Source organism: Dermacentor silvarum, chromosome 7 (assembly GCF_013339745.2).
Source record: "Dermacentor silvarum isolate Dsil-2018 chromosome 7, BIME_Dsil_1.4, whole genome shotgun sequence".
Lineage (NCBI taxonomy): Eukaryota > Metazoa > Arthropoda > Arachnida > Ixodida > Ixodidae > Dermacentor > Dermacentor silvarum.
In genome coordinates this window covers 53,601,212-53,627,806 of record NC_051160.1, presented here as the reverse complement: position 1 = coordinate 53,627,806, position 26,595 = coordinate 53,601,212, and the positions used below count along the sequence as shown (strand labels likewise).

The following is a 26,595-nucleotide window of genomic DNA, read 5'->3' as shown; positions in this document are numbered from 1 at the left end:
GGCGAAGTTCGAAAGCTTACGCAATCTCAAACGCAGCATGCAACTCGTATTTCGATGCATTTCGCGGTTCTATCGGTTCTAGCCTCGATCGCAGCGGCGTGCGATTGTTTAGCAATGGCCGCCGGCGCTGTGCGAGCGACGATCGCCAGTCAAAATTGATCCCGAGTCACCACAATGCAGCGGATTGCATAAGTCGCGCGATTTAGCAAGAACTGTGTTGACGGCAAGCACCACGGCAGCGACTCGCCGGCGGCACAAGACGTCGCCGTATTCTACTACCAGCAGGTGGGGAACTCGCTCCGTTGTGTTCTCGCTTCTCTTGTCGGATGGTGGACGCTCACAGATGTATGCGAGTACCGCTTTGTTTCATTGTTTCTGGGTGGTCTCGTCACGCCTTTAGCGGTGAACTGCGCGCTCTTGCTTTCTTTTGCAGCGCCGCATGCGTAATCCGAGATTGAGATTGGTAGGAAAACGTTATTCCGATGCAAGTGTCACTGGGCAGTGATTTCTGCCAGTTGCGTTCATTCATTCGTCCGCAGCTCATGAGTAGGTCGTAACTTTCGATTGTTCACCAATGCACGATTAAAACTGATCCTTTTCGTGTCTGCAGTTATTGCAACCGCCGAAAACGTGCAGTTTGAAACTGCGAAAAAGTTTCGACTGCTGTGTCAGCTACATTGCGACGCACTCGGCTATGTGGAATCATCGATTCATCGCATTCTTGAGTTCGTATCTGCGTGCATACGCCATCGAGTGTTTATAATATTCGCGGGATGTTGTGCATGCAGTATACGATAACACGACGATTGTGCGTGCGCGCAGTCTGACCAATAAAAAGGCCAGCCCGACGTGAAATATGCGCGCCAACGTCGTTGATTCATCGCGTTCTTCAATCTGCGTGCATGCTGTGGCCACGCAGATATGCGTTCGATTGTTTAGTATTCGCGGGTTGTAAATGTGCATACAACAGATCTCGACGACTGTGCGCGCAATCTGACTGATAAAAGGTCAGCTCGACGTGAAATGCGCGTAGCTAAAGCGAACGCAACCTTTTTCTCCTAACACTCTCTGTAAAATCCCATCTTTCCTTTTTTTTTTTTTTTTTAGCCACGATGCGCAACAGCCGATCGGCTTGAATGCATCGAAGAGAGGACTATGTGTAAGCATTTCGAAGCCGCGCTTGTGCGCTCCTCTGTAATGCTTGACTTTCTCTCCGTGTAACAGCTGTGTCTATTTTGTGACGCGGCGCCTCCCCCAAGGATGCTGCCGTCCGTGTCACGTCTGCGGCGATCCAATGAGGAAACTCGAATCAGCTGTGTCGGGGAAGTTGTCGGCGGCCGAGCCCGTTCCCCGAGAAGTATGCGTTGTTTTAAGCAGCGTTATTGTGGGTTCCGTGCGCTTGCTAGCTTCGCGAGTGATGTGTAGGAACTGTAGTGCGTTTTCCAGCTGGCCCCGGCGTCCTGGGATGCAGTTTTATTACCGTTGCGTCTTGTGAATTGGAGCGGAGCCAAGTCTCATTGCAGGGGCGTGCGCTTGTAACGTTGAGTTCTTTTTTTTTTTTTTTTTTTTGCGTCTGTGTTCTTTATGTGACCGTTGGTGATCACAGATGTGAGCTTGTAACTGGTTTGTAGCGTTGTAATCCAGCAGCTGTACCGTAAAATGATTTTACGTGGAACTTTATGCATTACAAATATACACATGAGCTACTATTTTTACTATTTATATCTTACGTGCCTTCTGACAGTAGTTTTATAGTTTTAGTAATAAGTTATTTTAGGAATAACATAACAGAGTGAATTCAGAAGTAACCAGTCAAGGACACATGTAGTATGCACCAGTGCATGTGTGATTCGCAAGGCTGTCATATTGTGGATTAACCTTGGTATTGCATCTGAATGTACAGCAATGCAGTTTGTTCGTTAGTGCTTGATTAAGTTACAGCAGAACAGACAAGCTGAAAGAGCAAGTGAAGCGGGGCATCAAGATTTTGTTACATTGTCAGCAACTGCTTTAATGGTCTGATTTACAGTTGTGCACATGCGGTAGTTATAGTTCAGGTGGCCGTTCTGCTCTTTATAAATCCCATATGTGAGCCATGGCTAGTAAAATGTGATCGCAAGCAGTATTAAGCTGTATATGAAGGAAACAGTATGCATTATCTGGCCTTGTGAGGCAAATACAGTTCAGCCTGCTTATAATATGCCACACAGTGATCTATCAGGTGCAATGACTAGCCATGTTAGTGTTGGCTCTGCAAAAATCGGCTGCATATAATGTGTTGGTTCATTGTCATTTGCATGTTGGGTTCAGCGATCAGACATGGGCTTCTGAAAAAGAATGTCCCTGTGAAAGCTGGTTATCGTATAGAATAAAAAGAAAGCTCAGTCCTGGCCAAGCATGCCGAGCTTGGCTGTGGTTGCAGGTGCATCCATAAGTGCAGTGCATGTCACTTCATGCATTCCAAATGGCTGCAGTCAGCATAACTGCTCTGGCTGCATGTGATGCATGATGCGACTAAACGCTGCCTGCCATAGAACTGTGCATGCGTTTCATACTTTTTAGTTTTGCAGCCATCCATCGTGGTTTACCTAACTCTTTGAGCTTAGGTTCGTACAAAGAAGTCATAGGACTGAGCTATCCCAAAACGTTAACTATTTGATGGTGCACTCTACGACGCTTGCAGATAGGAAAAGGAAGTGGTGCTCTTACATGAGTGCAAAACATTCTTGGCATTTCTGAAGTCAGAAGCTGTAACAATTATTGGCTATAATAATGAAGTCTTTCGGCTTGGTGGTTGTCACTGGAAGTGTGCGACACTGTAATTGCACAAGGGGGGTAGATGGGCAGTGAATCTGTCATAATGTTTAAAAATTGGAGACATTGCAGACACTTACATAATAGGAGCAAGCTGACTGACACTAACTACTAACATATGCTATTAATTGCTAATGCAAGTTACATATTGATTATGCTATGAGTGAGAGTGTTTTATAGAGTCAAGCCTCATTGTAATGAAGCCACATCTGAAATGTAAATACCTTCGTTATATCCGATATTTGTTATAAGCATATATTCGATATATCTGATAATTCATTATACATGGTTTCCTTTTTAGACTATACAGAATTTTTGAAAATTGCCTGTGGCAGATAGCATAATTTTAGTCCTTCAGCTGGATAACTCTAAGCTGCGGACTTCAAGATAAGTCGAGATCCATAATCAACTAATTAAAAAATTAATTACATTTCTAATTACCTTATGGCACACATTCCAATTTACTAACTGTAGCCAGTGAGTTAGCAAGGCATATAGACTTGGAACAAATTCTGAGAATGACACGAGATTCGAGATGTGTGCCTTCAGGGATGTGGCAGAAATGCATTTAGTTCTTTACTTACCACTTATTTTTTTTAACAAAACACCATTTTATGCATGGAATTGCAAAAGTAACTGGAACGGTCATGTATTTCGTCACACACGTTGGGAATGAATTTCTCTAAACTGATGTCATCCTGTGAACTCACTGGCTATAATTATCCAATTGTAATATTTGCCCTAAAATAATGCATAAAATGTTAATTAGTGAACTTTTGTTCATTAGTCGGTTATGCATTTCGATTCTCGTGCAGGTAGTGTTCTCCTTTTTGAGTAATCCAGCTCAAGGACTACAATTATGCTATCTGCCACAGGCGATGTTTAAAAATTCTGTATAGTTTTATTAAAACAAAACAAAAATGGTACCTGCTGTAATTATGTTGAAGTTCAGTTGTACATATATAGATATAGTAGACACAATATGTATCCGAAAGACTAGCTGCCCGCTTTTGCTAGTTGATTTTCTGAGAAATTGTTTTCTTTATTATGAGGAAGCGCTTTTTTTCTCGCTTTCAATGTACTGGCCCAAAGTCCTTGCTTCCCAATACTGTTACGCATGCAACCGTACTGTAGTGCTGTATCCTCCATTTCACACATAGCAGGCAATGCTATGAAGGCTAGAGAGACGCCTCTCACTTCTCGCATATGTGACCAGAAAGATAGTGTGTCACATATGAAAGACATAGGTACGGATCGTATAATTCATCGTAATATTACGTCTCATACTTTTGTGTTGCAAATGTGTTGTAGTTATTACACGGAAGGCATTGCAGATTTGAGCCTATTTACCACCAAATGAGCAGAGTGACATGCCTCTGTATCCAGCACGCCTCCCACACGCTTGCGGAAGCACGCAAAAGTGTGCATGATGCGCACACTTGCACCAATTTTGGTTTACACTGCTCGTGTGGATTCAGTGTTAAATGAAATCGGTGCACCTGCGTGCAACATGTGCATTACCCCACACTCATGTCATAGAAGGCTGTGCTGATCGAGTCAGCCCTAAGGGACATTCACACCAGCCAAGTAGGAGCGGTGAAACGCAAGCAGATTTCCCACAGCTAGCGTTTGGAGTTGTTCAGAGCGCCTGGCGGGAAGTGCTACTAGGGAAGCCATCACATTGCACTTGATGTCCTCTCAAGTTCGAAAGCGCGTTCCTTACAGGTGCCTTTTGATTTTGTCAACAGTCAAAAGTTGTGCAGGCTTACATCTGGAGACTAGCGAGCTTGACGAACCACTGAAATACTGTGCCGTGTCAAAAAAAGACTGAATCACTTGAGCCACATGAACAGGGGCGCTATCTTAGTGTAGTTGCCAAATCTTCAAATTCCTGTCAAAGTCCGTAGCAAAATTTTCCTGGCAGCCGCAGAGTACTCAAATTGGCTTTATTAAGGCATTTATAGCATCTGGGTTTGATATCCCCAGCTGAGCAACTTCTCTGACAGTAAGCCGACAATCTCTCCTTATCATGGTTTGCACATCATAAAGAACTGCGCCATTATGACTTTTTGAAAATCTCCCATAGCATGGCTCACTCTCCACGTATGTTTGGCCTTTCTTGAAGTGGTTGTACCTCATTTTAATCGGCTTCATGATGATACCGTCATCTACAAACACTGTTTGGATCTTTTGAATTGCTTCTGCTTGGTTATCACCAAGCTTTGCCCATAAATTTATGCAATACCTTCGTTAAACTCGCTCCGTCATTTTTGCTCACTCAAAATCACGCCGAGATGAGACGATGGTGTTCAACACAACTGCTCCTACACAACAGCACACGCCACTAAAGGATACGCCACCTGCAGGCTTAAGACACCATGGACCTTCCTCCTACATCACACAGCATGGCCAACCTGCGTTCCGCTGTTCTTTCTAAAAAATAAGGTCGGTTACTTTTCAGACAGGCCTTGTAGGTGCACAATAAAAAATCGCAGGTGGTCAAAATTCATCCGGAGTCCCCAAACTATGGCATACCTCATAAAGAGATCTTGGTTATGGCACGCAGAATTTAATTTTAAGATTTCCCACACAGCTGCCCAAGTAAAGCAGTTGGAAGCATAGTGTACTGCCCATCACCAAGAAGACAGTGTGCCTGCATAAGGGCATTGGCTTGTGTTTTGCCCAAGTCCTTGCATTGTGTGCATTTGCTTGTTTAGACAGTGGCAGACAGTTGTGAATGTTTCCTCGACCAGCTGGCTGATAACGGAGAGCTGTAAACTTTTGCAGGATAAACTTACTTGCTGCGCTGATAAAGCCGTGTTTTTGTCTTCTTTCTCTCGAGTTGCTTGAGCAGCATGTGCTCAGTAATGCCTGGTGACTGGCTACGGCATTCCTCCTTCACCACTGAGCTGTAGCGTCTCTTGATCGTTTTAATCTCCTCCCACTTGCTTGATAAAAGGCTGTTGCATATTTCATCCTAGCTTGGTCCGCTCCTTCATTTTTCTTCTGAAAGTATGCAGCCGAGCCTTTTGTATACTAACTATGGATGGAATGGATGAGGTTTAATGCAGCTACGTACCATATTTACTCCATTCTGCCGTGCACTTTTTTCTGTGACAATGTACTGAATAATTTCATGTAGATTACGTAGAGTGCAAAACCAAAGCTGCAGTAGTGACAAGCTATTGTCATTGGCATTGAAAGTTTCTGTAATCCAGTCCACAAGGCGGCTGCAGCTTTTGAAACTGCAGTTGCTAAGATATTGTTTGCACGTCTTCTAAGTTTGTAAAGCTGCCACAGTCTGTGAGGCATTTAAGAAATGTGCTATTTCAAATGGCATGGATGGAACTGAATACGATATTCTCTGGGCTATTAATAGTGATAAGGAGAATAGATAACCATTACTCGCTCGCTTACAATGAAAGTCTGGTAATTGAACAGTCACGGGCACTGCATTCTGTATTTCTTGAAATATGACAGTCGGGGTCCATGCTAAAGGCGTTTTTCATTTCTGGTCGTGAAAATCAGGTGCGTGTTACAATTGAGCTGACATAAGAATAGAGTAAGTACAGCATATATGGACTGGGAAGGAGGTCGGTGTCTAGGTCAGGCTGATAGCTAAGTGTGTTCACTTAAGTCTCTAATAGTGTACACTTAGTTGAACTGCGTGGGTGCTGAACACTAGCCTCAAGGCATGATAAAACATGCAGCACTTGCAAAAGTGATGAAAATTGGTGCAGAAGGTATTCATAAACGGGCCACCCATATGCACCTGTAATAAAGGAGCACATTGGAAAATGTTTGACATTAAGCTGTGGTGCCACTGCGCTATATATTAGACAGTTTTAGCAACTCTATTACTGTATCGAAGCACACATAGCACATGTGCTCCTGTGTGCACACATGTGCAGTTCTATATCGTAATGGTTCGCAGCTAAAGCTTTCTAAAACTGTTGTCTCATAGTGGCGATGACAGGATTGTAGGTCGTCAGACAAGCAGCTTAATGCCGTAAGCAAACTGTGTCTTGCGCGAACTTGTGCCATATAAACGAATATACAACTTAGTGGCAGTGATAACAGCGGGCACGGTTGGTAGTTGTCCAGGCAGATGACATGGCTTACAATCAGCCCGTATTTATAGAGCATCATCACACAAACGGCAGCAATTCGAGAATTAATTTACTACACACTTTGCATGCAATCTTATCAACAGGCCCGACGTACTTGGCGCTGCTCCAACACTCATGACTACGGAATCTGATCAATGCAGCATGTTCTGTGCCAAAGTGCAAGCATTCCATCAGCAATAATGTGCCAGAAGCTAAGTAATTAAAAACCTGACAAATAAGCTTATGGCAATGCTACGCTGCTTGTGAATATAGGTGATGGTTTATTGTTAGTGTATTTTATTGGCATCCCTGCATTGTCCAGCTTGTCTAGCACAAGGTTTCCATGATGCACATTTAAAATCCTCTGAACGAATTGGGAAAAATCATTAACATAGTGTTGCAGCGACGGACATTGCGTGGCATTTGCAGTCACTTGTGTATGAAGTGTTTTGTGATCATTATCAGTGGCTATTTGATGGAGAGATGGCTGCCAGGCCTGGTAAGAGCCTGTCAGAAAGTGTAGGTACAGCGCTAGAAGTACATCCTGCTTTGTGTATTTTGAAGAAAAATAAGAGGGTGCGGTTCTGCTGTAGCTGTTCCTTGCTGTATTGCAGGTTAAACTTTGTGTGCCTACCTAGAAAAGTAGTTGATCAAGCCCTAAATGTGCTATCATAGACAAATGAAATTTGCACAAAAATAATTATAATAAAAAACTGCAAGTTCATAGCAATGGAGCTGATAATGCATTAGGAGGCTCAATCATTATTCCGACATTCCTTGCACTGTTCGTTGTTGAGGAAGGGGAATCGGATCCTCATATGAAAATGGTAAAAAGAGCTGTGGCATTTTTCATGTTCGTTTATAGTTGTGTTCCTGTTTCTACAACATAGATATGTGAAAGGGCCACCAAAATTGCAGCACATTTGCTGCAAAGGATCCAAATCTTTTCCAGGACAACCTGGCATCAATTCTCTTCTTTGAAATGAACGTTGTTGGTCCAGCATCTAACCTCTAACTGAATGGTACAAACCTTTCAGCTTATGTGTGATGCCCTGATGTGGCCTGTCATTTCTGTAAGTGCAAGGTATAAAATGTCAAAAGCAACTGTGCTTTTGACATGATGGGACATGCAGCTGGTAGCTTAAGGGCAGCTTCTCAAAAGGACACTTCAATGTAGCCTTAAGACGTTGCTTTAAAGCACGTGGCTGACAATTGAAGTACGATTGAAGTGAGTGGTACAGCAGTGCGGTGGCACAGTGCAAGCGCATTGTATGGTGCTGTGTTGTGAATTACGTGACATTCATGTTATTTGCAGTTGAGTGTCAGTTGTTTCTGTACCTAATAGTAAGTCCTTGAATCCCCCCCTTAGTTCAGTGAACTTAAGGCGCTATGACCCTTCTTCTCGGGGTTTCAGTGCATTTTGTTAAGCTGACCTTTATAAAGACCAAGAAGATACCTAAAGTCTCTTGAAGGCCTCAAAGGGCGTCTTACAATAGCTTTTAAGAGATGTGTGGAACGTTGTTGGCATCAAATGGACGCCATGTCCCAAATCTACCGCTACAAAAAAAAAAAAAAATTTTTAATACGCCTCATATGCGTGGAGTTTTATCGGCAGTAAAATGCTGTGCTGACTGACACGAAGTGATACCCAGGTGGCTGTACCCATCATTGCACTGGGGTCTCGTATTGGCATGGCCTACTTCAGCAACTTCAGGGTCTACTTTCAGCTGCGGGCTCAGGCGAGCGAGCTTCGTCCTTGCCACTGAAAAGTCAATGGCAGCCTCGGTGTAGCACCCCCTTACAAACTATTTGTATGTATCTCGAAAGACTGACATATCCATAGTAAAGGCAGAATTTGCCAATAGTGCTAGTGCTGGTCAGCACACTGCTCAGACATTTTTGCAAACTGTTCAATCCTGCTGATCCATTCACACCAGTTTTCCTTGTTTGCCCCCTCTTCACACCTCCGCAGGTCTGGTGTTCCAGTGGACAGGCATGGCTCGGGAACCTGTCACTCTCAATGTCTATGACATGGTAATCATTTCAATATCATCTTCGCGATCATTAACAAGGTGATAACATAGGAGTTAGAGAACTGAGCTGGTTGGTACTCATTTGCCCGGTTACATGGGAACTTCGCGAGAAGACAAGAAATATTCAAATACACACGCAGTCTTTGTCACTGCGCTTGTGTTGCCTGTTGGTGTGTCTCCCCCGCCGCCTTTTTATTTTTGTACACTTCCAACTAGTTACGGGATAATGGACGTCAGGCCAAAGATATAGCTTCTTGTGCACAGTGCATCCATATTTGCAAAGAAACGAGAGGCTGCTGTCGTGTTGTTTGCGATCAAGTAATTACGGGCACAGTTCTTCCAATTTTTCACCGGTTGTTCAGTAGCAACTGTTCTTTAATAGCTGATACGGAGCCATGAAAATGGAAGCACATTAAGGCCCTCTAATTTGGTAGTCTGAAAGCACAACCAAGTTAGCTCAAGCGTAAATCTCTATAACTGTCATTCAGTCTTGGTTTACTTATTTGAAATGCAAAATTTGGTAGTTCGTTTGACTGCTGTGACAAAATATGCAAACAACTTGTTTTTATTAAAATTTCAAATCTGGATAGCGAGTGCTTTCGCTGTTTGCATGCAAGTGCTGCGAGACCTGTTTTGTGGAAGTGCCATACAAAGTCTGCAACATGCTTTTTTCTCTCTCTTTCATTTACAGCATCAAACTTAACCTGAAACTTTCTTGTTTGACTTTTTTTTGGTCGTGCTAAACAAGTTCCTGTATTGATTTTGTTTCTATGCGCAGTACTGGATCAATGAATACACAGCTCCCATTGGCCTTGGAGTATTCCACACAGGTGTAGAAATTTACGGGACAGGTAAGCTTGTAACTTTGAACAGTTCAGAAAACGATAAAGAACTTGGCTGCCATTTCAGGGGTTATTGTAGCTGCCACTGTAAGGTGCCCAAAAAAATGAAATCCAGGCAGAAAGTTGGATAGGCTGAGGGATTTATACAGAAGTGCTCTTGATTACTTTACTTACTGAACAGACCGCTTTCTCACCAGTGGCACAACCCTCTCACAAACCGGTTGAAAATGTAGACCATGGTACCGCCGAACCCGGCTGTACAAGCCAAGCAATAGAGAGTTGGCCATCAATTCTAAGCATAATGCATGAAAGCGGCTTGAGAGAACACAATCCTTGACAACTTTGAGAGGCTCACTATGACACAGTCAGTTGCACAAATGCTTCAAGAAGTGAACAGTTTCTATTGTGTCAAGGATTTTGTTGCTGCTTGTCCAAAGGAAACTGGAGTTCAGTGAGCACCAATTGTCATGTCTCGATGTCAGTGTGTGAGGTTATTTGTGCTTCAATTCCATCAGTATCATTTGTTTGCTACCTTCATTTTCGAGGAAGCACTGGCAACATGTCGAAATAAAAATGAATACTGTGAGGGTGTTCAAAATTTTGTTCATCCTTACTCATTACATTCATGATGTGAGTAACGGGGCTACAAAGATGTGCGAGTAATCGGTCAATGACAGTGCATGCACCCAGACATTCCTCAACATGTTGCAGAACAAACGGAACTCCAGAGTCAAAGCACCTGGCAAAAAAAATGTAAATATTATTTACAAATATAACTATGGATGCACTTTGAGGTGGGGAAAAAAAAGTGCACCAACCATAATGCTGTTGTAACATTTTACAGGTGATAGATGTAAGGGTGTTTTTCTTAAGCATCCCGTAATTCTGAACACCGTTGCTATTTCGAGGGTGTATAAATTAAAGACAAAGTGGGTAATACTGACTTTAAACATCTAACTTAAAAATACGGTTGCTTACTTTCTTTTGAGAAAGCTTTAGATCTTTGATGTGCATGTTTGGTCTGTGCAAAGTGACCTCGGGAGCTATAGCCAAGTTGTGCAAATCTTTTCGTGTGAGTGATCATTTGTGCTTCTTTTTAATGCCTGCTGTATCTGCTGTCTCGTAATTGACCAGTGTACGGGTGATGTCAAACCGCAGTAGGAAATTACTTACAAACAGGTCTTTTTAATTCTTTCGTTTATGATATTACCAAGTTTTGTGCACTCCGCTCTGTGCTGCTTTCCAGAGTACGCTTACGGGGGCCACCCATTCCCTTTCTCGGGAATCTTTGAAATCCCACCGAAATTCGCGAACGACCTCGGAGACCAGTTCAAGTACAAGTAAGTAGCCAGCTTCAATGTATTTTGCCTGTTATGCACTGAAGTCATTATAAAGCTGAGAGAAAGAAAGAGAGGAAAAAAAAAAGGAGATACACTTGGCGGGTCGGAGGTATATAGGTACCAGCTTTGTGTTGGCTTCTGGATCCACTGAGGAATAAATAATGGAGTGCTGAAAGTTGGGATGGTGTAATGTACGGATCTCTTTTGTTTGATTCCACTTCTTTCTTATCATCACCACTCACAGTCGGTCGATCTTGGTGATAATGTAGCGGGAGCTTCGTTCAAACCACATGCAAAGATAATAATGGAAAAGATCAGAACTGTTACATTATCTCATCTTTTTTGTCTGAATGCAGCTTGTCAGAGAGCACAGCACGTAACGGTTAAGTGTACTATAAGGTTATTTACCTTGAAGGCCAGCTGCAACAAAATTTCACTTTGGCGAAATTCGTTATACCACTGAAGCAATTGTGGCAAAGTCCCAGGGCTGGTAATGGCATAGATTTTTGGCAGCACCCTCGGCACCTAAGCAGACATTGCGTGCACCTGGTGATTGATACATTGACGAAAGTCCCAGCATGCCACCTCTGAGATTTTTCAGCATGCCGCGGGCTGCTGCGGGCAGCCGTGAGCGCCGCCTTATTTCATAGGTCATGCCGAGGATCCTTGCGGTCTAGGTCATGTGTCACTTCTGGTGATCAAAAATGGCGTCATTTTTTCCCGTTTTGGTATCAAAAGCTGCCATTTTTGCAAGCTCTTCGTGACACCTCCGCTCGCATTTCTAACATCAAATTTCGCACGGAGGTCCTTTCCTCTACCTGCACTATCCTAAACTACACTTTTTATGCAGTCCAGAATTCCGTGCAGTTGGCCACTGTACAAGACTATTCATGTCTTGGTGCTAAAAGATGTTTTAATTTAATGCTGAAGTATGTGATTACTGCCTTGTTCTTCTTTCTGGGGTTTTACGTGCCAAAACCAGTTCTGATTATGAGGCACGCCATAGTGGAGGGCTCCGGATTAATTTTGACCACCTGGGGTTCTTTAACGTGCACTACAACGCAAGCACACGGGCGTTTTTGCATTTCGCCTCCATCGAAATGTGGCCGCCGCAGCCAGGATTCAATCCCGCGACCTCGTGCTCAGCAGCGCAATGCCTTAGTTGACTAAGCCCCCCCCGGCGGGTGTGATTACTGCCACAAGCTGACTAAGAGTGCCAAGCTCATGGAGATTGTTATGCTCAAGGCGTTCTGTACAAAAATATCAGACGTTTTCTGCTTTGTACCGTCACAAGAAGTGTGCTGGCCCCTAAACAAGCTTATCAGGATGCTTATCAGGGACTTCAAGTGTGCTTGTGGGGGCTGCCTGCCGTCTCGGAGCTTTGGGCGCTTGACTCATGACCTGCGTTTTGTTTTGCACTTGCAGTTCATATCGCACTAAGGGTTCCTGCTGTTTGGAAATTTAAGCTTAAGAATAAATCAACGCAATAAATGCAGTCGAAAAGAAAAGAAGTGGACACTGTGTGCCCACTTGTGGTGTCCACGTCTTTTCATTCGCATGTTTTTTATGCTGTTTTGTTATTAAGCGTGGATATACACCAAAACGATCAGCTTTCAATTTTGCTGTGGAAATGTAAATGTTAAAAAATAGTGTGGTAGGAAGTGGTAAATAATAAAGGTCTCCTGAACCACCCCTCAGGCTTGGTGAAAAAACACAGTCCGCGGATAATGTACGCTGCTGTGAACATCTCAGCCAAATCTTGTAGTCATGCACGGTGCTTACAGCTTGCCAGCAGAGTGTGAAGTTTTTTTTTTTTTTTCTTTTTTTTTTTTTTTTTTTTTTTTTCTCGTGTACTATTCTCTTTTCAACAGAAGCCTACTCCTCACTCTTTTTTGGCCTGCTGTATTTCGTCATGTAGCAGGTTTCCATACGCAGTGTTTGAATCAGTGCGCTTCTTCCTACTGTTAGTGTGTGTTTATTGACGCAGTTTAATGAACAGGCTGAAGTAAACAGACTTCCGGAAGTATAACTATCATAGTATCGTTGACTGTCGTCTGCTGACGCTCAGCCATGCCCGCCTGTGTAGGAATGAAACTTTGGCCACACTGCTTGTCACTGTCACAGCCGTTGGTCTCGCTAATTTTGACTAGTTTTGAACTTCAAAATTCTGATTTAAGCTTGGGAAACTAAAGTGGAAACACTGGTGTCTTTCATATGCTGGAGAGAGTTATCATTTGTGGATAATTCAGCAAACCAATGAATTACTGAGTTAATTGAGTCACAGCTCAAGCAACCTGCCGGTTTCTTCTTTTTTTTTTTTTTTTTGTGTGTGTGTGTGTGTGTGTGTGTGTGTGCGCGCATGTGCGCACACTCACAACTGTTCTCTCCATGGCTGGAAATGAAGATGAACAAGTTGTTCTAATTTTCCTTGATGTGAAAGTGCATTTAGGCATTATAGGGTTGACACTTTGGTGCATACATAATTGGCATTTCACTTAATGCTACCTGTTGTGTGCACGTATTGTGATGACACGTGCAGGCAGAGCATCCTGGTGGGCCACACGGACTTCAACCAGGTAGACGTGCGCAAAATTGTTGAGGAGCTGGGCAACGAGTTCCGCGGGGACCGATACCACCTTATGAACAAGAACTGCAACCACTTCTCGGGCGCCCTGACCAAGGTGGCATAACGTTCTCTCCTCTTTGGCACTCATTGGGATTGATTGATTGTTTGTGTGGCGTGCCTACCTGCCTGCACATGCGTTTTGGGGGGTTGGGGTGGAGATTGTTGTGGGAGACAGGGAGTGTTTTGGCAATGTCGTCTGCTTTATATTGTCACATGCTTTTCTGTTTTGTGGAGTCGCTGCTATCACAGTTATGCTGTGATGCAGTTGCGCTTCCATTAACATGTCAGTCATACATTCGAATGTCGTAGGGTCTGTTCTGTAAAGACGCTATTTCGTCCTCATCTGGCTACAGTATTACCTCCTGTTGCCCCTGAAATACATGCACATAGGCCATGAATCACGTCTTTGCGAGGCACAGGACCCTGCACAAAGTAGCAATCACCGACGATGCCGGATATTGCAGTGGTTAGTGCGTCTAGCGCCCAATTGCATATTGCCACAGGGGCACGAGGTTGAATCCCATGTCATTCAGAGTGGCCGCCAAAGTTTTTCTTTTCTTTTTCACTGTATAGCAAATCCGAAGCTGAGGTGGCTGTGTGGTTTAGCAATCAATTGATGCCGGCCGCTGTCAGGGCAATGGGAAAAAAAAAAGAGGATGGACAGATAGACACTGCAGGCTTAGTTTTGAGCTCTTAATTGCTGTTGCTGCAATAAACAAACAAACAAACAAACAAAGGAATCAGTCAAATTCCATGATACTGCCTGCCCGGCCTTGTGAGTTGGCAACCATGAGGAGTTCTCTCGCAGTCAAGTCTCGTTTCAGTGGCTGCTACTTGTAAGCAGTCTTCGCAGATGCACTATGGTGGTGAACATCAGCATGCTTGCATTGGAGTGTCAACTGAGCGCAGACGTGGTTCCTTCCCTGCAGATCTTGTGCGGAGAGGAGATCCCGGCCTGGGTGAACCGACTGGCCTACTTCAGTTCTTGCGTGCCTTTCCTTCAGCGCTGCCTGCCCCGAGAGTGGCTGACGCCCATCGCACTCCAGGCTAGCTCCCCTTCCCTCTGAGTCACACATTAAATGCACCCCGTTGTGCCCAGGGGGCGCTGCTTTTCATGCACTCCTCTTTCTGCTTCACTCTGTGCCTGTGTGCATGTGCGTGTATAGTGGTTCCTACTCATTTAGTTTTGGATGTGTGTAAAGCATAACACAGCTATGGAGAGTACTTGAAGTGGCTTCCTCCTCTCTAGAATGAGTGGCCGAACAGAAACTTTGTAGGTTACCTGTGTAATCAGTTAGTCATCAAGCAGGGTGTGGGAGGTAGAGTGGCGTGAGATGAGGAATATAAATTGACAAATGCAGACACTAGATGCAGGCGACTCAGTGCCTGTGTTCGTCAGTCTTTAGTTCTTGTCTCACATTCTACTGTACCGCATGCGCAGAATGTCAAAGTGCCCCTTCTGCTCAATTTTTTTTTTTTTTTTGGCAGGTGATGTAAAGAATGCCATGTCACTCACTGTCACTGTGGCATGCATACCTGCCGACCTGCGCATGGAATAATTAGTAAAAATGCTGCAGTCATAGAAAGGGGAGGGGGAGTAGCACACATTTTCCAAATGTTTGGCGTGAGCTCAGACCTTTTGTAGGATACATACGCATTTTATTTAGCGGGAAGCTAGGTACAGCAGAGACTGAAATTGACCAGTGAATGCTATTGCAACAGCTCGTGAGGAGATTCGCTGGTACCAGTAGAGGAAATCAAGTGCTTGCCGGAATTTTGACGTGACACGGGCAGGCGAGTACTGCGGGGAAGCTGTCGTGGCGAGTGCCTCCTGCTCTCGATTGCGCATGCCTCATGCCTTTTCTTGTTCACGTGGGATCTAGAGGACGAGAAAACCTATCTTACGATTGAAGGTTGTCAAAGTACGAAAGTTTGGTGCCGAGAGGTTATGTTTTCAGGGAATGTATTAACCGGTAAAAAAAAGAAGCGCAACTGTGCTTGGTCATTTTTTGTGTTCTCTATTGCAAACGTTGGTGCCGGGAAATCGTACGAAATGGGGTCGTATCAACTAAGTTCTGCTGTATTTAGATAACTGACTTTTCAGACACATTGCTGGTCCGATTTCACCACTTTCACGAACACGTCTGAATAAACTTGCTCGAAGCATTACCTCCGAGATCGGGCACCGTATGCCACCCGATTTCGGAAGCCATAAGGGCGGTGCAGGTACTATCACAATTTGTTTCTTTGTATGCACATATTGCAATCCTGTGCTGCCCCATGCTTTGACACCTTTAAAACTTTTCACGAACAGAATATATTTTTCGTAGAAATTGGCAAAACATGAATGAAATTGTAGAGTGAGCCCAAATCAGTACACTTCATAAAAAATTCGAGAGAGTTCGCCAGTATAGGCACAGTTTCCTCTCTTCCTGTTTCGCAGCACCCATACTTTCCTTTTCCGAGTACATGTTGCCAAAGTACTGTGGATCGCTGATGACAATGCCTAATATAGCCAGTGTTGAAAAAAATAAGAGTGTGCAATCCTGCATTGAATTGATGAAACACTCATGCATTTTTGCCTGTGGACAAAAGACATGCAGCTTCGAGTTGACTAGTGGAAATCTCCTTAGGAAAACTCCTAGCATCTATTTTTTGCAGAAGCCTGCATACATAACTCTAGCAGAGCAAAAATAAATGCAGTGCGCATCAAATCGTATTGCCAGCAAAGCACGTCGATGAATGTCAGCCAAAGGCGTATATTATCACTGATTCTTGTTTTTCGGGTGGCTTCTGCACTCTGCCGAGATATGTGCACAAGAGTTGTGTAGGATTTCTACATTTGGCTACTTTTCCCACCAAGCTCTTCAGGATGTGTGATTCCTCGGAGCTACTACAGCTGTGTTAATCTATTTTGGTTCAAGCACATTGCCGAGAGCACAATTTGCCAATGAGAGTGGCTGTGTAGGCTTGATGGTAGTTCATCTTCAAATTGTGGCATACACGCCGACGGAAACACAAGGTACGGAAGGTAGCACTGTCTTGTTTCATGTGCCTTCTGTGTCCATGTCATTGTGCTTGTGCAATTTTTATAAAGTTCACCTGCACACAGCTGTATTGTAGGCTTTCTCTCAAGCTTCTGTCGGGCATTCTCAAACACTTCAGAGACAGAAGACAATGTCAGCGTCTCAAAGGACCACAGGTGTCCGTCGAGACACACACAATGTACAGTTTCATTATCTATTCAAATTCACCATCCCGCATTGTATTCACATTGGTGTTTAATTTTGTTTGTTTTACACAGTACGGTCAATATTTCAGCATCTCTGCAACTTACTACCCTTTAATTGAGTGTATATGTTTGAGAAAAATCTCCACTCGTCATTTTGGAGGAGCTACCTGAATGTTCAAGCAAGGGCTTGAATCTTGCTAGAATTCTGAAAATTGAAATGGCACATGAGAAAGCATAATGCTGTGCACAGTATCGCAGCAGAGGTGAGGTGTGAATCTGTGCCCTTGACAACGAAATCTGCTGTGGAGAAAGTTGATCTGAAATGAGCAGTTGAAACTAAATTATGTTCCCCATATCTAAAGAAAGAAAAAAATGCTCCAGGTCGGCCAGTGAAATTCCCCTTTTCCATGGCTCTGTTCTCGTGAGTCACTCCTAACACGAGAGGCCGCTTGCATGAAGCATTTTACCCACAGGCAAATTTCAAAGGCATTGTATCAGTGATAGCAAGTTGCCAAGTAATGAAGAAGTGACACTTGGGCAAAAGTTGCGATCTTTGACACTCGGCAACTTTCGTTGTACCTTGCAGCAATTTATTGTCATTTGGGTGAAGCTTCTTTATCGTCATTAAATCTTCTTAGGGTAAACTGCTTTGTGCAAGCAGCCCCAAGTCTCTTATGCCACCTAATGATTCCGTACTTTTAGCCGCCGTGGTTGCTCAGGGACTATGGTGTTGGGCTGCTGAGCATGATGTCCCGGGATCAAATCCCGGCCACGGCGGCCGCATATCGATAGGGGCGAAATGCGAAAACACCCGTGTACTTAGATTAAGGTGCAACGTTAAAGAACTCCAGGTGGTCCAAATTTCCGGAGTCCCCCACTACGGCGTGCCTCATAATCGGCTCGCGGTTTTGGCACATAAAACCCCATAATTTAATTTTTTGATTCTGTACTTTGAGGGGGATGTTCATTTTTAGTTTCCTTGTGTTGTCACATCTGTGACCTTTAAAGTGTAGTACGCAATTGATGATTGTAGCTCAGTGGCAACCCACCGGGCTAGCCCATTGGCTATGGTGTTGTGCTGCTGTGCTCAAGGTCGCGGGTTCGATCCCAGCCGCGGCTGTCGCATTTCGATGGAGGCAAAATGCAAAAAAAACAGGCGTGTACTTAAGATTTAGGTGCACGACCCCGGGTAGTGAACAATTAACCGGAGTCCCCCACTACGGCTCGCCTCATGATCAAATCCTGGTTTCGAGACACACAACCCAAGAATTTAGCGCACTGGCATGCCATGTGCAAAGTGCTGGCGGAGTACGTTTTAGTGCTAGGTTGCATCCTTTCCTCCATTTCGTGGCCCTTTGGATCTTACAAGGTGATGGCTTGCCAATAATAACTGACCTTTGTGTATTTTGCTCTATACTCTGTTTCGTACATGGCAGGAAATGCTACACACTTCCCTCTCTGCTAGTATTCGTGAGCCAAAAATGGTACGTCATGTATGAAAGATTAGGTGTGTGTCGTAATTCTATGTAGCATTAACTCTTACATTTATGCTGCAAAATATGATGTAATTATTACATGGAAGATGCCGCAAATGTGAACTTGTTTATCATTGAACGTGCGGAGCAACACGTTTTTGCTATCAGCAGCCAAAGTGCACCGTTTGTGCTCGCAACCAACACACAGTGTTGCATACTGGAAGCACAAATGTGCCCAAATGGTGCATGATTTGACGTAACCTTACGTCCACGAGTTGGAAGTACTTATTCCCTAGAAGGCATCGAAGATCGAAAGCAACCGCACTGGGAAATGCGGGGAGTGACTTCTGTGTCCGCCCTCCTTCATAGCCTTCCACAGCCTTGAATGCTAACTATGAAATGCAATATACGCTTCTGCAACCTGTGTTGCTTGCTTGCACAGGCCAGCATCCAGGAGGGCAGCACCTCTAGGGTCCACAGTCCCTCATCAGCCCACCCTCCGTCACCGCCGCCAGCGCCGAATCCCACACGGTCATCACAAAAGCGTGTGCCCCGGATCTGACACGTGGCCCCCGACTCAAGGAAAATGGCGCGACCCACACCATCCCTCGGTCTCTTGAACCCAACCCCACTGTTGCGAAGCACGGTGCTACTGCCATTGGTCGTCCCTCATTGAGAGGTGGCCTGGGTGTGGCTGTGACTCTTGCCGTGGTGAGTGAGGTCTTTTTGATGCAGGTGCGTTTTAGGGCTGTGTGTACCGGCAACTTGGCATCACGCACCTGCAGTGTTGGCATCTTTTTTTCGAGTATGTCGCTAAACTGAAGCAAGAAAGTCGCTAAATTTATGCAAAACTTTGCTAGAGTGCTGCTAAAATTGACGCTAAAACTGTCCAGTTATTTTGATATAGTGCACACATTTTTGGAATACTATAATATAAGCTGACATGGCATAACGCATCTACCAAAACATTTCACATTCGCTGAGTGTCTGTGTGGGTGAGGAATAAACAGTGAATTTATTAGCAGAGGGTAGATGACTTCATTTAATTGATAATGCATTTAGAAAACTATGCACGATTGCATCTGAAATCCTGCGCTTTTCTTCAGATTCTAAGATGACAAATTCAGCACGCTTAGAAAAATAACGGGTCACCTGATTCTCCCATCAGAAAGACACACTTGGTCCAATTATGCCTTCAAATTTCCTGGCTTTAGGCACTCGTGAGAAGAGAAATAAATTATGCGGCCCGATCTTGCTCATGGTAATACGGCGATGCAAATCACAGGACCTATATATAGGTTGAATGCCATGTTGCTGCCCCTTGGTCCACCTGAATATTCCATGCAGAATGATTTGTCTGAGAGCCGTGAGAAAAGGAGGCGGTGTATTGATTCGTGTGAACAATCCCGGTCGCTCCGATATGCACGCCTTTCTACAGTTCATATACCCTAATGCTGTGTTCTAAGCCACACTATAAAATTTATCGTAATAAGTCTTGATATCTTAATTGACTACTACACTTGCGAACAACTGCCAATCGAACTTACCTAGTGAAACTGCAGAACCCATAGCGTTAAGACCATTTCTAATGGGTTTCCTAAACAATGAAAAAATGTGCATTTTGTGAGCACAATTTGGAGCCTGTTTGCCTCAGTGCAATTAACTGCAGTTATAGTGCCTAGAATATACTGGCTAGTGTGCCGACCGCGGCCTTCCGGGTGGCACCATTTGCAATGAATGTGGGCGGCTGCCGCTAGGAGCGCTGCCATGCGGGTGTGTGCCGCGGCGCCTCCCGCTCTTCATAGACCACCGTGTTTTCACAAGGGGGCTGCTGCACTTTTTGTATTTATAAAGCCGTAGGAGCAGTAAAGTTCTCATGTGGGAAGGTGATTTCTAATTTAGGGTTTCTTTTGACTATAAGAAGGCCTATTTACTACTTGCTGCTTGCGTGAAAAGCTTATACTAGCTCAGCTGGGCTTCGAGCGTCGGACCTCCAGTGCTTCTATGCTGCGAAGGGTAAACGGAATTTGTATTTTCGTGATAGCGCAAATTTTTAAAGGTAATTTTTAGGCTACTTTATTCTAATAAAGTAAAGCAATACTAAGGTTATATTGACCTGTAGAGCTGACTGCTGGTGTTCCGTGTACTATACATTGTTTATACCTGGTAAACTCGTTCTTTTTTGTGTCTAATATACGTAAACAAAAGTAGGAACCAGAGCTTTTATTTAAAGTAACAAATAGTTTATTGAAACGTAACAACACTCAAACATAGGCACAATACATCACTAGAAGAAATAATGCAAACATCCATAAAGAAGATAGATCTAGTGGCAGTGGCGCAGTTTATGGAGCTTTTGCCGTTCCCTTCGCGCTTCCCTCTCTTTGTTGATGCCTTTTACAAAAAAACGAAACCTCAAGAGAACATAGAACTTTACAACTGCCGTCAAAGCTGCTTTTTCATGCTCTGGGCACCCTAGTTGAGGAAAGGCCAGTGTCTGCAGCTGACTTGAAAATTCAGCTAGACTCGCTTCGTGTAACTTCTTTTTACTGAAAAACACAGTAAAAGCATCTTCCATGGCCTTTATAGCGCTTGACAAGTTCTGACTAGGATAGACGAGGCCTCCATTATCAAAGTGAGTAGTGAAGTATGAAGCAGCGTCGGCACTAGCTTCAGCTTTACTTACGCAAAGGCAGCCTGCACACTGGGGACAAGCATTTTTGGCAATGATCTTTCGTGCAACATAACCTGCAGTATAGTAGATCAAAGCACTATTGCTCTTTTTTTCTATGTACGCTTCATGCTCACCACTGCCCACGAGAGATTGAATGGCATCCTCAGCTTCATTGATACTTCCGCGGTCAAGAAGGCCGTCTATCCTGTCCAGAAGTCTCCTGCCCGTTGTTGCACACAACTCAGTTGGATTCAGCAGTGCCTTGACTATGTCTGGTGGGCAGTTCCCTCCTCTGGGTGGTTTGGCCAGATTATAAAATGCCAGTAAATTGACAGTCACGAGAAACTGCGAAACTGTTGGGTGATCGTTGCACCCTGATGATTGCCTAATTATTCCGAAAAGGTTTTCTAGCTTATCCTGGCTTAAACGGGACGTTAAAAGATATTTGAAGCCTAGAGTAGATGTCAGGTAGGACAACAGATCAAGGGTACTCTTGATGGTAACCCTTAGTCCAGAAGCTGTGCTTTGTGTAAGAAAACCACCACCAGCTGGTTTTGCATGCTGCTCCCACTCTTGCAAATACTCAAGAAGCCCTTTCAAAAAGTGCATGTTTGGACTGCAAGGCTTGAGCGCCTTTTCGCTTGTCGGTGATGTCATGACACGAATCGGGCGATTCATTTCTTTCACAAAATCTACAGTCGGTTGCACAGTCCTATACGAAGATTCAATGCGCTCCCTGTACACAAAAAGCCCTTTGATGACCTGATCGCTGAAGAGCTGAAATGCGAGATCCACCTTCATTTTTTCGAAACAGTTCGGCTTAATGTGGGAATTTGTAATGCTCGGCATCACCTTTAGTGTAACACTTTCGCGATCTGCTTCGAAAGCTACTTGAACAATACCACTGTGGACATGTCCAGCTGGTGTCAGGTACCCTTTTGCAACAAATCCATTTCTCACGTTTTTCATTAAGTGTGGAAAATCCGACACAAAGAACAGCTGCCTTTGGTGATTGGTGCTGTTCCGGACGTGGCTTGCAGAACCTTGTAAAAAAAAGAAAAACACATGCCGAGAAGGAAAAATCATTACTTCATTTTAAAAATGAAATTGTGGGGTTTTACGTACCGTAACCACAATCTGATTATGAAGCACGCGGTAGTGGGGGACCGGACTACGGATTATTTTGACCACCTGGGGTGTTTTAACGGGCACCCAATGCTCGGTACACTGGCGTTTTTGTATTCAAATTCGCCCCCATCGAAATGCAGTGGCCGCGGCAGGGATTTGATCCCGCGCTCTCGGGCTTAGTAGCGCAACACAAAAACCACTGCGCCCACGCTGGGCATTACGTTATCACAACTTGTAAAAATCGTAAACCGTGTGCTGCAGTAGCACCACGTTGTAAGAACAACTTAGCATATATTACACTCAAATAAAATCTCACCCTGTATTCCAAACAGCCGCCACATGCTCCTATTCCAGCTGGCGCCGTCGCATGTTATGCAGTCTACAAAGAGGCCAGCTTTTTCAGCAAGGACAGTCGTTTCCACAACGATTTTCGCCAGTGTCGCGGATTTCACGTTGCCCTTGGAGGCAAAAATGACAAGAATTTGCGTCCAGTTTCCTGCATAAAGTTTTAAGTATATTCTAAGAGCACACGCTTTGCGTATTATATGGTTGAGAAGCAAAAAAGAAAGATAAATCAGCTTACCAGTAAATGGCTGAAACAGCACAACCATGCCATGGTCTGCCAGCACATTCTTCTGGTCAGCAGGTGTATGATCCCCGAGGTCGACAAAGCCTTCAATGTGGCCTTAATAGTAAAAGAGAAGCACAAGAGGAACATCCAGTTTTACTTTCACATCTCTCAAAAAAGGTTAGAATATAATCAATCGCTGTAAAACAATGTTAAATGACAGTTTACATGAAAGGCGAGGAATTTTATAGTGACGGCAAAGCGTTAAACAACTACATGAAGTGTGAAGGTTCGTAGTTTTATCGGTCGTGTAGGTTGCAGTAAACTATAATTAAATTTGCAAGAGCGGTGTCACGTATGCACAGGCACTTCTTGGACGGATATCACTCGATGACCACGAACATTCACTGTCACATTCACTGTCACAAGCAGCGAGGAGGGAACGCTTCGTGCGGCCTCTCGCTTCACCACCTTTCGGGAAATTGAGATTACTTGACCTCCAACTCTAGCCGCGCGGGAACAGAGAGCGTTTACGTAGCCACAAGCCATCTCGGCTCGCCCTTAGGCTATGCACCCGCCGCATATAGCCTCCAAGATACGGCGCGCGCACATCCATGCGCAGCCACGGCCGGGCTAGAAGAGCAGACGCTCCCTCGCCTGCCGCCCCTGCCCCAAGCTCGCGTTTAATAACGTACGTGAGCTGCAACATTGAGCGCACGGGAAGATGGTGTGCATTAAACCATTATCATTTTCGGCTCACCCTCACACGCACAGCATACGGCACTCAGGGTGTGATAGATCTTACCGTACTTGAACTTTATCCAGAACATTACAGCGGTGGCGAAAATTTACCTGGAGTACGTGGTCATATAATTGATATCGCAATAAAAAGCAACACCTTAGGCATATTGGCTTTCGATCGTACATTTCATTTGAGGAAAATCGTAGCGATTAGCAGAACATCACATTTTTCGTCATGTACGCAGGACTTTGCAAGAATTTGTACTTAAGCTTTACTCACCGGCTGATTTTACATTTAGGTGCTCGGAAAGCTTGATCTCATCGATGACGAGGCCACCATGTCGACTGTAAGCATCCATGGTCTTCGACTTTTCAGTTAATGCATTGAAAATATTGGCACTGAGGCCAAAGCCACCCTTGAAGCGCTGCAGGTAGCTTTGCAGGCATGTTCTACCGGGCAGTACCATAATGGTTTCTCTGCGGAGATGTTCGTATAACTTCGGGCTGCGCATCTTCATCATCATGCATTCTACGATCCACTCATCATTTTATCGCATGCCTTTATGTGACTTCCGTCTTGCAGCAAGGAAACAACTCTTGACAGCGAGTTGCTGTTTTGGGGGAAGAGATTTAATTTTACTCTCAAATGCTTCTTCGCTAACAGCCTCATTTTGCTCTTTCATGTGTGCCACCTGTTCTTTTGCAGTTGCGAGTCGTTTCTTGGTTCTCGACAAATTGCGAGAAATGTTCTTACAGTGTTTCTTTTCACCATGCTTTCCTGCGCTTGCCTTCTCCCTTTTCTTTTTCCTGTAGGCTTGGTTTTGAGCCAGAATTCTTTGGTACTTGCAGAAAACACAAGACTCGATACCATCAGACTGCGTAGATAACGAGCATTTTTCCGCAAAAAACATGCCTCTGTAGGAAGTGTGCTTTTTTGAAGCAGGCTTTAGGCCGCATCCACCACAAAGAGCTGTTAAGGAAACGTCCTTGATCAGGGATTCCGCCTCATCGCGAGTTCTGAGGACTTGTTTCGACTTCTCCCTTCCTCTCAGGTACACCGTGGCTGTCACTGATTGTCGTTCAGGCAAAGGCTTTTCGAACAGTACCATTTTCTCAATGAAAAGTGTGGCGAAGTTATTCATTTCGGCTTCACAATAAGCGTAAGCTACTGATTCTACTGGCGGAGATGGTACTTTCATCCAAGAGACCGGAATAGAGAGGTCGCAGAACGGGTGGCGAATTTCACAAGTGGTTTGCAGGCGCTGAGCTTCGTCATTTTGCGCGCTTGCAGTTTCAGAGCTACAGCGCGGGGTGCACTCTTCAGGTGCAGCAGTATTCAGGTGGTCACCACATCCTTCGAGGCTCTCTGATTCGTCACTCTCAACGGCTGAGCACAGCTCAGAGGCATCTGACTGGGCACGCCTGTGCCGCTTTGCTGGAAGCTCTAGATCCTGTTTGCACAGATTTCTTGTTTTTCTTTTTGCTGGCACTTTAGGCACAAGGTGCTTAGGATACTCGGGAAATATCGTGGGTATGGCGTCGGGTTTCAGGCGCGGTTTATCGCGGGGAATCTCGTGGACAACGCCGTTCACGGTGATAGAGAACGCGCGCTCGATTAAACTGCTTTCGAAATGTTTTTCACAAACAACAGCTGTTGGCGTCAGCTTTCTGTCCGTTCTCCTGATCATTCTTGCCCATTCTGCTAGCCGCGTTGCATCAGATGGTGCAGTGAACAAGGATACACGATCTTTGTTCGAGCGGTAACCACTTCTACACAACGGCACAAAGCAGGTCCTCTCCTTGCACTGTCGCTTTGGTTTCGCCATTTTTTCACCGCCGCCACATAGTTCTCGTAATGACAGGCACAGAAACACAACAACCACGCACTCACTCTTTGAGAACCCCAAGAAGAAACACGCAACACTGTAATAACACTGAAAACGCAAACATAGAAATCGACGCAACCGCTGCGAAACTGCTGTGCGAAGCAGACGACACGCGGAGTCGGCACCCACCTGTATTGCTGCGACCCCTGTCGGCCACCGTGGGCATTCATTGCAAACGGTGCCACGCTCCTCCATTGAAAACAGCGGGTGGTCGGCACACTAGCCAGTATATTCTAGGCACTATACTGCAGTGCATGGCTTTCGTGAGTGTGGATCACGGTTGCTTCATCATGGTGCCGTTCAACCAAATTTGGCTGCCTTTTCTTAACTTTTGAACAATAAAACGTGTTCCAGAAAGTCATTTTTGAAGCCACTTTCCTGACTTTGAAGTCACTGGTAGCTAAAAAAATAACATTTCTCTATACAGACCAAAAATTTGCTGGATCTAGCGACAATATCGCTAAAATGGCAATACTGCCTACCTGAAGTGTCCTGTTTGTGTTGGTCTCAGCAGTTTCTGTTAACCCATCACCACATGCATCATGAACTGAGGCATGCAGGGACAGACACTGACTGGCAGCGATCATTGAATGTTTGCAGCAGGTGAAATCGTCAACGTATATGCTGTATCCAAGAAAATTCCTGCATTAAAGCTTCGTTTTTGAGTTACTACAATGGCGACGAGTGTGTCCCGGCAACTTGTTACACACCTATGCCTGTTGCCATTGGACAATACGGAACCGAAGGTCCAAATTGAGTGATTTTGATGGGCACTTACAGGGACCCAAAATGGAAATCTTATATCAGTTTAGAATGGTAGACTATTCTTTCAAAACTTTATTAGAATTTCTTTGGCAGAAAAAGGTTGTTTATTACGCACTTGTTTTCTTTGAGTTGCACATTCAATCCTGGTGTCATGGATGTTGCTGAGCACTTTCACAAATTTAGGCCGTTCCTGTACAGTAAAGTTTCCTTAAGTTGCTAGGTATAGCATTTACCTGCTTTACAACGTAGTGAAATTATTCTTTACTGGTACGCAATTGACCCACTATTAGCAGGCAATGCTAAAGTCCATGATGTCGTGGTGAGCTGTTGTGCAAATGTCAGGATGGTCTTTTGGCATTTTT

At 44.5% G+C, this 26,595-nt stretch overlaps 1 protein-coding gene across 4 annotated transcripts; it reads left to right on the top strand.

The window, feature by feature from the left end:
* Positions 1-111: 111 nt before the first annotated feature.
* Positions 112-19,182, top strand: LOC119458033 (deubiquitinase DESI2). Of its 4 annotated transcripts, none has more exons than XM_049670695.1 (8): positions 112-285; positions 7,028-7,139; positions 8,896-8,957; positions 9,735-9,807; positions 11,045-11,138; positions 13,678-13,819; positions 14,694-14,810; positions 18,914-19,182. In XM_049670695.1, the coding sequence occupies exons 2-8, from the start codon at positions 7,079-7,081 to the stop codon at positions 19,031-19,033; spliced, it is 669 nt and encodes a 222-aa protein (XP_049526652.1). In that variant the 5' UTR covers positions 112-285; positions 7,028-7,078; the 3' UTR covers positions 19,034-19,182. The 4 variants fall into 4 exon arrangements, with proteins under 4 accessions (XP_049526652.1, XP_049526653.1, XP_037575756.1 ...); XM_049670696.1 differs by lacking the exon at positions 7,028-7,139 and adding an exon at positions 1,108-1,159 and having other exon boundaries at positions 113-285; XM_037719828.2 differs by lacking the exon at positions 7,028-7,139 and having other exon boundaries at positions 115-285.
* Positions 19,183-26,595: the final 7,413 nt, after the last annotated feature.